The 12,160-nt window shown below is 33.1% G+C and overlaps 2 protein-coding genes across 2 annotated transcripts; one reads left to right on the forward strand and one right to left on the reverse strand.

Moving 5' to 3' along the window:
• Positions 1 to 258: 258 nt before the first annotated feature.
• On the reverse strand, positions 259 to 3,105 carry LOC129306342 (transcription elongation factor 1 homolog). Its single transcript, XM_054946886.1, has 5 exons — positions 2,971 to 3,105; positions 2,101 to 2,223; positions 1,815 to 1,885; positions 625 to 646; positions 259 to 535 (listed from the first exon to the last, which is right to left on the reverse strand). The coding sequence occupies exons 2-5, from the start codon at positions 2,211 to 2,213 to the stop codon at positions 475 to 477; spliced, it is 267 nt and encodes an 88-aa protein (XP_054802861.1). The 5' UTR covers positions 2,214 to 2,223; positions 2,971 to 3,105; the 3' UTR covers positions 259 to 474.
• Positions 3,106 to 6,359: 3,254 nt separating this feature from the next.
• Positions 6,360 to 11,816, forward strand: LOC129304894 (uncharacterized). Its single transcript, XM_054944731.1, has 8 exons — positions 6,360 to 6,862; positions 7,252 to 7,455; positions 7,605 to 8,096; positions 8,944 to 9,054; positions 10,012 to 10,197; positions 10,736 to 10,966; positions 11,193 to 11,313; positions 11,404 to 11,816. Exons 1-8 carry the CDS (start codon positions 6,458 to 6,460, stop codon positions 11,514 to 11,516), a joined length of 1,863 nt encoding a protein of 620 aa, XP_054800706.1. The 5' UTR covers positions 6,360 to 6,457; the 3' UTR covers positions 11,517 to 11,816.
• Positions 11,817 to 12,160: the final 344 nt, after the last annotated feature.

The following is a 12,160-nucleotide window of genomic DNA, read 5'->3' on the forward strand; positions in this document are numbered from 1 at the left end:
ATCCACCGGCGGAGTGGGTTTTGAGTTGTTAACCTAGATAAACTTGGTGATAAACAGCTCTCACTATACCTAGTGGAAGAGTTGATACTTATCGAATAATATTCTTTTTTCTTAAATTAAGATATAAAGAAACTGTATATAAAAGAAAACGTCAACTGCAACGGCATTAAAAACAGAGGCCCACAAGTTTATTACCGGTGAAAATAATACGTAATCTAAATTCTAAATTCACAAACTTTATAAAGCACGCACGTGAACTTCTTATCGAGTTTGCTTCATTGAAACAAGCGATTATATGGTATTCTTGTACATGCTATTGCTAGGAGTGACTAACACGGAAAAACTAAGCTTATACCAGCACCAGTACACAAAACTGGAAGTGACATAATTACAGGTGGGTGAAAGCAGAGTTGTACAGATAACAGATGTTCCCTCGACTACCCTAGAATAACATCTAGACCCTGAAGACCGCAGCTAAGCACCATCATCTTCCAGGTTGTTCACCCTTTCACATTCATCAATCCATTCGCTGTATCTGCGCTTAGATGCAACAAAATTTCGTCAGATACATTAGAGAAAGAGAAGGCGAGGGAGGGATAGTTTCACCGTATTCATATAACTTACATGTCTATTGGCTCAGATAAAGCTGCAAATGCGCAAGAAAAGTTGATCATTAGAGATATCTTCAAAATAATATCACTTGGATAGATATCTAAGCAAACTTTGTTTCAACTCACTAAGAAATAACACAAAAAATTAACAAGACAAAAAAAATCAGAAATGGGGTGGAGTAGGAAGTACAATCCAAGGATTGGTAGTGAAGGGTGGTGTTTCGCAAGAGAAAAAAGGTGTCACCAATAAAAATGAAGTCTATCGCAATAGAATCGATATCTGAAATGGATTCAGTGATCATGGCTCGTGATCTGCAGAAAGCGTGCTTTCATTGGAATGGTGTCATTTGGGACCAATGTCCCTTCACTGGAGATATATTAAAGAACGTCACTTAGCCAGCTTGGCAAACGGGCTACATTAGGCTGGTATTTTGGCAGGTTGGATTCAGGCCAGTCCGCCAGATATACAGGCTGGGAAAACCCAACCTGCACACTAATAGGCAGGTGGGCTGGCCTGCAAAATATATCCTGTTTTATTTTTTTCCCCAAATCAGTTAAAAAATTCATATTGCCAATAACCAAACTTGTATAAATTCAAAAAAGTTATACAGGCTGGCCCCCATTAATACAGAAATTAACACCTACATATAAAATAAAATTACTCCTAAGATTTGCAAGACCCAAACATAAATATTCACATTCCACAAATCCAGCACAAATTAAATTTTAAATCCAATACACAATATTTATTTGACTAGCTAGCAAGTTGATTTGACAAGACGCAAAAACCTGATGAAGAAGTTTATAAAGCAAGTCTTTAATTGCGTCTTTATTCCTAGAAAATGGAGATTACTACAATTGTGGCGTTCAAGAAAAGTAAAATGTCGCTTTAGCATGTGATGTAAAAGAAAATTCAAGAGCCTAGAAAATGCTTGCTGGACCTGGATTAAGTTATGGTTATGTCATTCCAAGGAATGCATGCCATGCTTACTGTCAGGGAAATCACTGAATCCATTTCCCATCAAATATCAAATTGATTTCATCAGCATCAATGAACGTAGAACACACAACTATAATAATGAGGACACAACCTTCAATTAAAAAAAAAAAAATGAGGACATGAACATATAAAAGCCACAACAACATTCCATCGTAAATAAATAGCTTAATTATTAGATGATTAACACAACTCCGAGAACATACCTGTGATGGTAGTGCTAAAGCTCTCTTGGCATATCCTGCAAGAAGCTTCTCCTATCAAGTTCTTCATATCGCTGTAACAAGAACCAGAAACAAACAAACAAAAAAGAAAGAAAGAAAGAAAGAAAGAATATCAGGAACAATAAAAATAATCTTCATTAAGTAAGATCAAAGGATTCTTTAATGATCTCAAAGGCATATATAATATAGGATGTACTTAGAAGCATTTGCAAATAAACAAGCAAAAAGCACAGCCCCAAAATGATAGTTAAGGGGAAAAAAGGCTTACATGCGGCATTCAACACCGCTGCCATGATTACAGAAAGGGCAGCTGAAGACAGTATCAAGCTTATCCATACGTTTCTTGGGAGGTGGCTTTGCTCTTGACTTTCTTTTCCCCATTGCCTAAATGCTGCTTTCAGAATAAAATTACAAATATCCAAATTGAAAACAATTGAAACTTCTCTGCATCCTGCAGGCATAACAATGATTCTATGCTTTGCCATATTTCAATCTACATAATAATTGGAGTTCACCAGCACATCAGTGCTAATTAAACAATGTTATATTCATCTACGCAACAGAATTGCAAGTGATCACCCAAATTATTATCATTTCATGCCAAAGCGAAACAACTGTAAATAAAAATCTAGGGGAAAATATTAGGGCTCCATGTCGATTTCAGTTAAACAAAAGTCCTAGCAAAAAATTATGTTGCATCCTTGAATTAACCATCTACCAAAGGTCAACAACCAAGCCATCCAAAACTATGAAAAACAACACAACGTTTTTGAAAAGTATTTAGAGGTTGGAACTTATTTATCTGGCAATTAATTGTTTTAATACAGACTAAAGAAAATACTTAGGCAATTATTCACAGATTAATCCTTACATCCGATCCAAGTGATGATCCCAACTTTATTTCCGTTTTACACATGCTTCGCTGAAGGTTTCACGGGCAAAATAGCGAACAGAAACTCAATTTAAAATATTTTTCATTTTCAACGAAAAAAGGGCGCAGCATTATACAAAGCAAAGCTGTGCCCTAGCACACTTCCCTCCTAATGTTCAAGTCAGCGTAACGGCTGAAAGGGAAGAGGAAAGGTAATCAAAACCCTGATCGACCGAGAAAGTCACGAAACGAGAAAGGAAGACATACCCGAATCGTTCACAAAACGCAGCTTCAGGATGCAGAAGAATGGAACAGAACTGCGTGAAAGGCACGAACGGAGATTTTATTTATGAAGGGCGTGAAAATACGTATGATGCAATTTCCCTTGGTGTGTGTGTGTGTTAGATAGAAGAATAAGACACGCGTCCTTAAAAAAAAAAAAATTATTGCCATTTCATGTTACATAAGATTGGTTTAAGAAATTAATTTTAATTTATATTCTTATTTTTATTTTTTATTGATTTCTCAATACTCACTCTCATTAGTTCCATTCTCATAATTGTAACTTCTATTATCTTAACTCCCTTATTAATTTTCTCATTTTTTATCAACTTTTCTTTCATTATTTTTATTGTCCTAACTTCAATACCACCTTATTTCATTATAAAATTTAAAATTCCTAAAACAAAAATTTCATATTAGCTCATCTTTATTCTTATTAAAAAATAAAGAAAAAGAAAATGCCCATGATTTAAAAAAAATTAATTAGAGTTAAAAATGAAATTTTTGAACTAAGAATAACTTTTGTATTCCATGATCTCTATCATCTAATATCATTATTCTTTTATTTTTAAATTTCAAAATTTGTGATGTATCTTGTTTTAAAATTATTTAATTTAAATCAATTTATTTAATTATATAAGAGATTTTCTCATTCCAATAACTACCCTTTAATTCCTATTAATTTAAACATTTTAAATTTATAAAATTTAGATTGAAATGCAAAATTTATTAAATAATGAGTAATTTCTATATCCCATGATATCTATTATCTAATATCATATCATATTCTGTGTGATTTTGTGAAGTTTGTGGTGTATCATATTTTATAATTATTTACATTTAAATTAAATTTTTTAATAATTTTTTATTCTAATAACTACCCCTTAATTTAACTTTCCCTACTTTTTAGGTCTCTGTTTTTGCATGTTGCTTTTCATGTTAACCTCCTTATGTTATCTTAACTTCCCCCATGATCTCTCAATTTGCAAGATATGTCCCCTCAATGCCTCCCTCAACTATCGTAATGATTTTCCCTCCCAATAGAAGCCTTCTCCTTGCTCTACTCCCAACCACATGAAGATGTTTGCATAAACATGAGGAATCCCCTCATGTTATTTTAAACTAATGTACGGGATTTGATATCTCATTGTGAGCACATTGTTAGATATACAAGTCATACACTATATATTAAAATTTATTGATGAAGTTGTGGATACGTGCAATGGTTTCCTTTAGCATTTCTATATTATATAGTGTTATTTTAAAATTCTTGTGTTATTCATTCTACTTGAAGATTTCTTCTTCTTGGATAAGGGGTACTAAGAATTTCTTTTCTTCATATTTATATATTGTAAGAAGATGTGCCTCTTATGGTAAAAAGAGGCCTTAATGCCTATAGATCAATGATGCAAGTCTTTTTTTTTTTTTTGTGTGGTAAAAAATGATGCAAGTCTTTTAGTAACTCATGTATATTATATTGAAAAATATTTTATTGATTTTTAACATTTCTCTATCATATATTTCACTTATTATTTTCTCCGATTTATACTTTAATTATCTCTAGATTTCTTTTTTGTCATTCTCTATATATAAGCATTATCTTATTTTAATTTGTAACCATTATCACATTTGGTGGGCAAAAAAATTTCCTTGCAAATCTTCTCTTCAATGTTCTAATTCAACTTGCTCTTGGATTATTTGGATTGTCATCCTTTTCTCTTATTTTATTTTATTTTTAATTAAGTTTTGTAGCATGGACACTTGATAATTCTTAGTTCTACTTGGTGTTGATCTTTTCATATTTTGTGATTAAGATAAATGATATTATCTACCAAAACGAAATGTTAAAATTTTTTTGGTTTATATGAACCTTTACATATGTATAGCCATGATTGATAAAATATTTTCGTTATATTTCAGTTTCATTCTATGCCTTTTGGTGAATTATATTTTTTTTTTATTTTAATTATATAAAAATTATATGTTCAATTTTTTGTATCTTAGTTTTCCTTTTTCCTGACTCCTCTCCCATTGTCCCTACAGTTTTGTTATCATCTTAACTTTCGATAATCTTATTCTTATTTTTAAAAGTTAAAAATTGCTTTGGACAGTGATTATTTGATAACTGCACTTTTATAAGAAGAACGTGTTAAGCTGCAAAAAAATTCACTTTTCATAACCTAACGATTTGAGATTGAGGCTGTTTAATTAATTCTTAAAAAATTGTTTTCATACATCCCGTTCATTGCACAGGATACTTATTAATTAGTACGTTTAGAAAAAAGAGAGCCTGGCTGTTAAAAATGTATACTTTTTTCATTTAAAAATATTAATTATTTTTAAAAGAGTTGAATGTTTAAAAATATAAAATATTTTTAATTTTTTAAAATGTATTCATTGCCTTTCTTTTAAAAATGTCCCTATTGATAAATGACTTTATATTTATTGTAGAATATTTAATAGGATAAATATAAAAAGATAGGAATAGTTTGAAAGTAAATAATTAATTTATTGAGGGTGAAATTCTGTTAAAATTCTATTTGCTCTAAACAACATTTAATCTTATCAATATGTAATTATTTAATTCTATACTTGTATTTATTAATTATTTCTTCTTTTAAATCTAAAATCTAAAGTATTTATATTACCTGTATAGTTTTTTTTTCCCAGTTATCTTAATCTCTAATTTAAAATATTCAATTTGAATTTAAAATTCATCTTATCATAAAATAGATAAACACAAAGGTAGAGGTAAGATGAATGATATTTTTTTAATTGATGAAGCATGCACCTATTATTAAAATTAGGCAAATATATATATAAAATAAAAATTCTTCAAAATTTTATGTCAGTTGCACATTAGCTCTTTAATATTTTAATGTTGTATGTTAACCCAGGATTTCTTCATTATTGGTACACCAAAAGCCCCATTATCTATATTAATATCGTCAATCAATTAAAATACAGAAATCAAAGTATAAAAAAATCAGGTGAAATTTGTAAACAAAATATTTCATTTTACTGGTTATTTAAAATGAAATATGAAATATCATAATCTTAGTGGGCTCAATTTCATGGACCAAGAGAATGAAAAATGTTAGGACATGTTGACAACTTATTTTAGGAATGATTTTTTGTTCTCTAAAAAACAAAAAAAATTATTTGATAACATATTTTTGAAAAAAATAAAATATTATACTTAAGAATAGAAAAATAAAAATATTTTTTAAATATTTTAAAATTATTATTTTGAAGGAAAAAAATAAAAAAAATATTCATTTTGATTTTTTTTTCGTCTACAAAAAATATTTTATAAAATATCCGTGTCCAAATAACAAAATAAAAACAATTTCAAACGGGGTGCGCTTATCGACCGGAAGGGGAAAGAACTCAGAAAGTTCACTTGCTTGCGGGGTTCGAGAGCCAAATCGAAAACCCCAATTCATCACCTGGGAGCTCAGAATTCCTGCCAATGGCGTCTGTTCGAAGTCCCTCATTGTTCTCTCCCCTTCTTCCCCTTCGACCCAGTTCTAAATTCTGTTCATTTTTTCCAGCAGGAAACTTTATTCACTCAAAAAACTCCATACTCGTCCTCTCTTGTTCTCCGCCGAAGACCATACCATTCACTGAGCAAGAAGTGCTTCAAGCCGTAGCTGAGTCCGATGACAAGGTCCTTCCTTGCGTGAGGACATACGAAAATGACTTGGCTCGCCTAACTTTGGTCGGAGCCGTGGATTTTGAGCAGGCTTTGACGGCGGCTGCGGCTGATGGCGGTGAAGCTGCCTCCGAGCACATTGACTCGGGCATGCCAGCTATGGTCGTGGAAACCGTCTTTCCAGGCCCTTCTGATGAGCACAGCACTGTCTCTACTCGACTGGTTCGCTTCGTTTATTTAATTTTGTTTTGTTTGTGTTTTCGAACTTTGTTGAGGACAATGGTTTGTTCTAAATTTTCTTGATACTATGAGACTAACCGAATTTACAGTTGTTCGGGTCGTTCAAGAATACATAGATTTTCTCTGAGCAATAAATCAAACTAATATACATATTGGTTCATTAAAAGATATAAAGGATTGGAGCAGAAAATGTGCCAGACTTTATACATTCAAGAAATTTACAAACATATATTCGGTGTATCCATTATAGTGTTTATGGATTATTTATCTGAATTGCATACTTCCTCTTTAGGAGAAATTTGTTGCAATGAAAGCTTATGATTGAAATTGAAACTTCCTGTTGAATAATTATACCATGTTTGTTTTTACAGTTCTTACCAGCCCGAAAAGTTAAAGAAAAAGCTGCTAAACTCAGGAGGCATCTCTCTGAAGATATCCTGTCCAGCACAGGATCAAAGAATATACTTGCAATGACTTTTAGGCAAGTAGTTTTGCAGCAGCTTTGGAATGCTGACCTGATTGTCTTTCCACCTGGAGCAGCTAGAAACATGGAGGATCTTGAAAAATCAAGAGAGGTTTGTTACATTTGATTTCTTTTGATTGATTATTGATTTGATATCTGAATCACTTTTTGTAAACTGTAATGTCATATTAAAATGTTTGTCATGCAGGTGGCCCCTGCTACTGATACGTTCAGTTCTCTTTATGCATTTCATATAAGCAGGTCCCTGCATCTTTCACGCTCAGCTTGCCAGATGAATTTCTTGTCTCCATGCTTGCTGAAGTTGTTTGCATCTCTTCTCTTCAAGACACTAAAAGACAATTTGCTGATAATGTATGGGGTGGTAATTCAAGCACTCTATTCGGTTGGTTTCAAAAGTCTGAGAGAATAGTGTCAAAAGACCACTCTGTGGTCATGTACAAATTATTTGAAGATGACATTGTAGAAAATGCCAGGAGTCTGTTGGATAATTATAATTTAATGAAGAATAGCCTATTGCCTGTGAAAACAAAGCCAAAGAGCCACTGGTGGAGTCCATCCTGTTATGCAAAATTAGAGAAGATTGGTGGTTCTGATTTTAGTACCTGGACAAGCGAGTATTTACCAGCTTACCGATTAGAAATTGACACCGAGAGAATGAGGAATGCAAAATTTGAAGGCTGGAAGAAGTGTGCAGATAATAGGTGGGAAGTTTATTTGACCCACTCTCAAATGGTACTTAATCCTTTCCTTTTGCTTTGACTTTTTCAGTGATAGCCTTATTCAAGTGTGTCTCATCTCTTTTTAAATGGGAATTCGGTAGTGGAAATTATGACCTTATGGCTCCAGTATGTGAACACTGAACAGGCTCAATAATGCACATTATTATGATTTTTCCTTCCCCCTCCCTCTCCCTTCTTCTCAAGAAAAAGTGTGATAAAATGAGGAAAAGAATGTAACACTTTCCAACCTTTAGGTCAAGTCAACGTTATTGTTATGGGCTGTAGGATGCCTGTGAGGCACTGAAGGTGAGAGAGCTGAGCCATGGTCTGTTTTGACTACCCAAGAGTAGGGCATTGACTATGTTTTTAAGTGAAAAGTTGTAAAGTGAACTTTGAGACCGCCTGGTGGCTGTTGCCTTGTTTTTTGTTTTTTTGTTTTTTTGGGGGGGGGGGGTGAGGAAGTCTCTAATTTCTGGGTTATCAAATCCCCAAAGGCATGACTTCATGTGGTTCTCTCTTTTAGCCATGTATATGTCAAGTGGATGGCAATAGCATAACATCAAGACAGCAGTAAGAGAAAACAAGAGTCAAATGAATAAGCTAAAAATTGCTAAAGATGGGGTGAGTAAAAGAAAGAAAAAAATGGAATGAAACTATGAAAAACTGACCACTTCACATTTGATGTTGACTAAACTCCAAAGTTGATGTTTGCAACTATTTATTTATATTCTATTTATTGTTATGTTTACGGCTATAGCTGGGTGTAATTCTTAGTGTTTCTATATGTTATTTGAAATTCATGCTTCTACTATGTTGTATACGATTGATGCTCATTCTGATATAGTTTAACAAAATTTCAGGTTGGATTGGCAGAAACATTAGATATGTACTATGAGGATACTTACTCACTTCCTGATAAGCAATTATCCTGCGGCATGGCTGCCAAATTTGCTAAAGTGTCAAATAAAAAGGTATTCAAATGCTTGTTGTTTGTTCTCTAAATTTTAGCAAAAATTAGCATTGGAAGCTTTGATCTTTTGCAGTATGTGAGTAACTGATAAGATTCCGAATATAATTTAGACTTATTCAAGAAGAAAGAGGAAGGAGATAAATTAGGATTAATTTCATTTAATTTAGTATTTTATTTAGTTTTTAATATTTCTTCAGATTTTATTTAGTTATTTAATTCTTTAGTTTTAGATTTTATCTAGTTAGATTTTATTCAGTATTTTAGATTTTAGGAAATTTTATTTAGTTATCTAGTTATCTAGATTTTAATTCATTATCTTAAATAGTTATTTAGATTTTATTTTAGATTGTATTTAGCATTATAAATATGACTAGCAACCTTGAAGCTAGCATATCATGAAATTAATAAAACAGTCTTTCAAACTTTTTTATTCTCTTGAGCATGGCTATTGAGAAAAATATATAACGAGATTCTTGTTCTATATTATCTTAATAAATTTATTCTTATTATTTCTTCCAGTTATTCTGAGTGCCTATCAGTAACCTATATCAAGTCCCCTTATATAGGTTACTAACGTCTCCCAACTCAAAACGGCTATAGCCTGTAACTACCATGTTATATAATAATTGTAATTTATACATTAGAGGCCTTTTCTGGCTTAGGGCCTTAGCAGTTTCCCAGTACCCTTATGTATAATTCAAATGTGACTAGTATTTTATTGCCTGCTAGAGCTCTCTCTATAGCCTGTAGCATCCATGCCTTGTTCTGGTCTTGTTTTGGAAGTATAGGTTAGCTATAGTGAATGCTACATGTCCTGCATGAAAAACAGGGCAAAATTCAACTGATTCATACTAATCTCTTCATTTCATTAATAATAAACACAACTTGAGAGTTTTGTTCTTTCATTGCTGCATCGAGTAGAGTATGTCAATAAGCTGACTAATCTGGTTTTCTTCAGGGGAGCTCTTTATTGAAACTATTGTCAGTCACCCTTGCAAGTGGCATCTTTCTTGTAGCAATCAATGCTCTTGGCCAACTTTATTTGCCTCGCTTACCCAAGGGAGGAAAACACCTTGGGGAACTTAGATCTCTGTCATCACCTGAAGTTCACAGTACATTGCATGAATCTTTGGACGCAAATAAGGTGAGCAATCTATAGCATTTTATTATTAAGTGGTAAATTTAATATATGCAGATTTTGCTTGCTGAAAGAATTGGAAACTATAAAGCTTGTCGGAGATGTAGCACCTCACTTGCTGTTTTTTCCATTATGCTTCCACATAGTCTTCAGTCTATCGGCTAGAATATTTGAAGTCCATCTTGATGATTTAGCTTCAAAAGATTGAATCTAGATCATGTTGAGCTTTTATTAAGCACTGTAAATTGTATTTTACACTAACCATGGGAGAGTGTTGAAATGGTCTAAACTAGTCCATAAGGTCAAAATCTGTGTTGATCTTAGCACTGTAGATGCCCTGTCATTGTTATTTTTGACACTATTTGTGTGCTAGGACATATACTTAGGCAGGACCCTGCAATAATTGCTCTTGGGGAAACTTCAGTTATGTTTTTATTCATTTGTTCCTCATAGTATTTATGCTTACCGGTCATTCCATGGTTTACGACACCTTTTACTTTGCTTTAAAGAGTAGTTTCCTTTTTTGAATCTTTTATATTGACAGTTGGAAGAGTTTTGCATCTCAGCTGTTATGAAAGTCAAGGATGCTTTCGGCTGGTCAGGTGATATTAGGAAGGAAGATGGTATTGGTGTTTGGACTGGAAAACTGCCGGCTTACATGAGAACATTGGGGGAAGATAAATCTGATGGTGAAGTTGTTTCAACTCTTTCTACTTCAGAGAATATGGATGCAGATGATGCAAAAGTGTCTATGCAGGACATCGCAAGTTATCAGGTACCTCATATTTCCAACTTTCTTGAAGTATTATGCTCTTGCACCGGAAAATACATTTTTTGGTTGCAACTTGGAAGTTTATACACTGTTAACTATGTTGCTGGTATGGGATTAAGATATTTTTGAAAAATTAGGATGCAGATAGGGAAGATTATATCGTATAAAGAAATAATTTATTATAATAGATAATGTGAAGTTAATATTCATAGGGTTTTGAAAATTTCAGGTGGTTTTCTCTGGTGATGGGAAAATTATTGGTTGTCAACCCTTGAGTAGGGTGGCTGTGAACCAATGGGCTGCCAACCCTCTAGCAAAGGAGCTATATCAAGGGAAAAAGCTGTCCCCCGGTTGGTCTTAATCGCTTTTATCAATTGGTTTTGTCTTTAGCATAAACTGATATTGATGCTGTAATTGGACATTTGGATGTTTGCAAGCAGGTATTCTTGAACCGAGTCTCAAAATTTCTCATCCAAGTGAGATATTTGTTTTAGAGTTGCTGATGTCAGTAAAACCAGATGCCTATTTCGCCTTGGCCAGGCCATTCCGGTGATCCCTGTGTATGAGTCTGAATTCTTTATAGGCGCAACTTGATTGTGGACGTAGTGTGATCCGGTAATGATGGATAGAAAGGAGGTAACAAGCATAGAAAAAGTGCACTCTGCACACATAACGTTCCTCTCTCCATCTGCTTTCGTAGCGGCAAAAGATTTAATTTCATGTGTGTTATTACTTTAATATGAATCTCATGGATCGCCTTTTATGTTTCTTTGACAAATTAGTTCAGTCGTTTGCAAAATGTTCAGACTATAAAAACTATTTGTTTAGTTTTTTTTCCCCCGGTTGAGTATAATAGCTTCTTTAAATATTTTTATCTATCTATGTTCTTTTCAAGACTATTCCTTTACCATACCATGTTCCGGAACGCACCCGTGATTTACCCCCTTTAAGCACAGTCGTTCTTGACATGATTTATTGGCTGCTCACGAGTGCGAATTAGTTTAATCCACAAATTGAACAATAACATATATGGCTTATGGAATTAAGCTGGGATGTCATTTGTACCCAAGAAGCAATGGCACCGATAAGAAGTCAATAGATGCACAAATGATTCAAATGTAAAAGCGTGTTACATTATGTGTGCATCGATTAGAGCATTCGATTTCAATGGACGAATGTATTATTTGTGGCTGAATC

Source organism: Prosopis cineraria, unplaced genomic scaffold, assembly GCF_029017545.1.
Source record: "Prosopis cineraria cultivar Desert tree isolate PC_DT_omini unplaced genomic scaffold, ASM2901754v1 PC3, whole genome shotgun sequence".
Taxonomy (NCBI): Eukaryota; Viridiplantae; Streptophyta; class Magnoliopsida; order Fabales; family Fabaceae; genus Prosopis; species Prosopis cineraria.

Coding starts and splice junctions, on each gene's coding strand:
- LOC129306342 (XM_054946886.1), bottom strand. CDS start 2,213: ATGGGGAAAAGAAAGTCAAGAGCAAAGCCACCTCCCAAGAAACGTATG. Junction 1,886..2,100: donor AGCGGTGTTGAATGCCGCAT/GTAAGCCTTTTT, acceptor TTCTTGTTACAG/CGATATGAAGAACTTGATAG. Junction 536..624: donor TTATCTGAGCCAATAGACAT/GTAAGTTATATG, acceptor ATCTAAGCGCAG/ATACAGCGAATGGATTGATG.
- LOC129304894 (XM_054944731.1), top strand. CDS start 6,458: ATGGCGTCTGTTCGAAGTCCCTCATTGTTCTCTCCCCTTCTTCCCCTT. Junction 9,055..10,011: donor CTAAAGTGTCAAATAAAAAG/GTATTCAAATGC, acceptor GGTTTTCTTCAG/GGGAGCTCTTTATTGAAACT. Junction 10,967..11,192: donor AGGACATCGCAAGTTATCAG/GTACCTCATATT, acceptor TGAAAATTTCAG/GTGGTTTTCTCTGGTGATGG.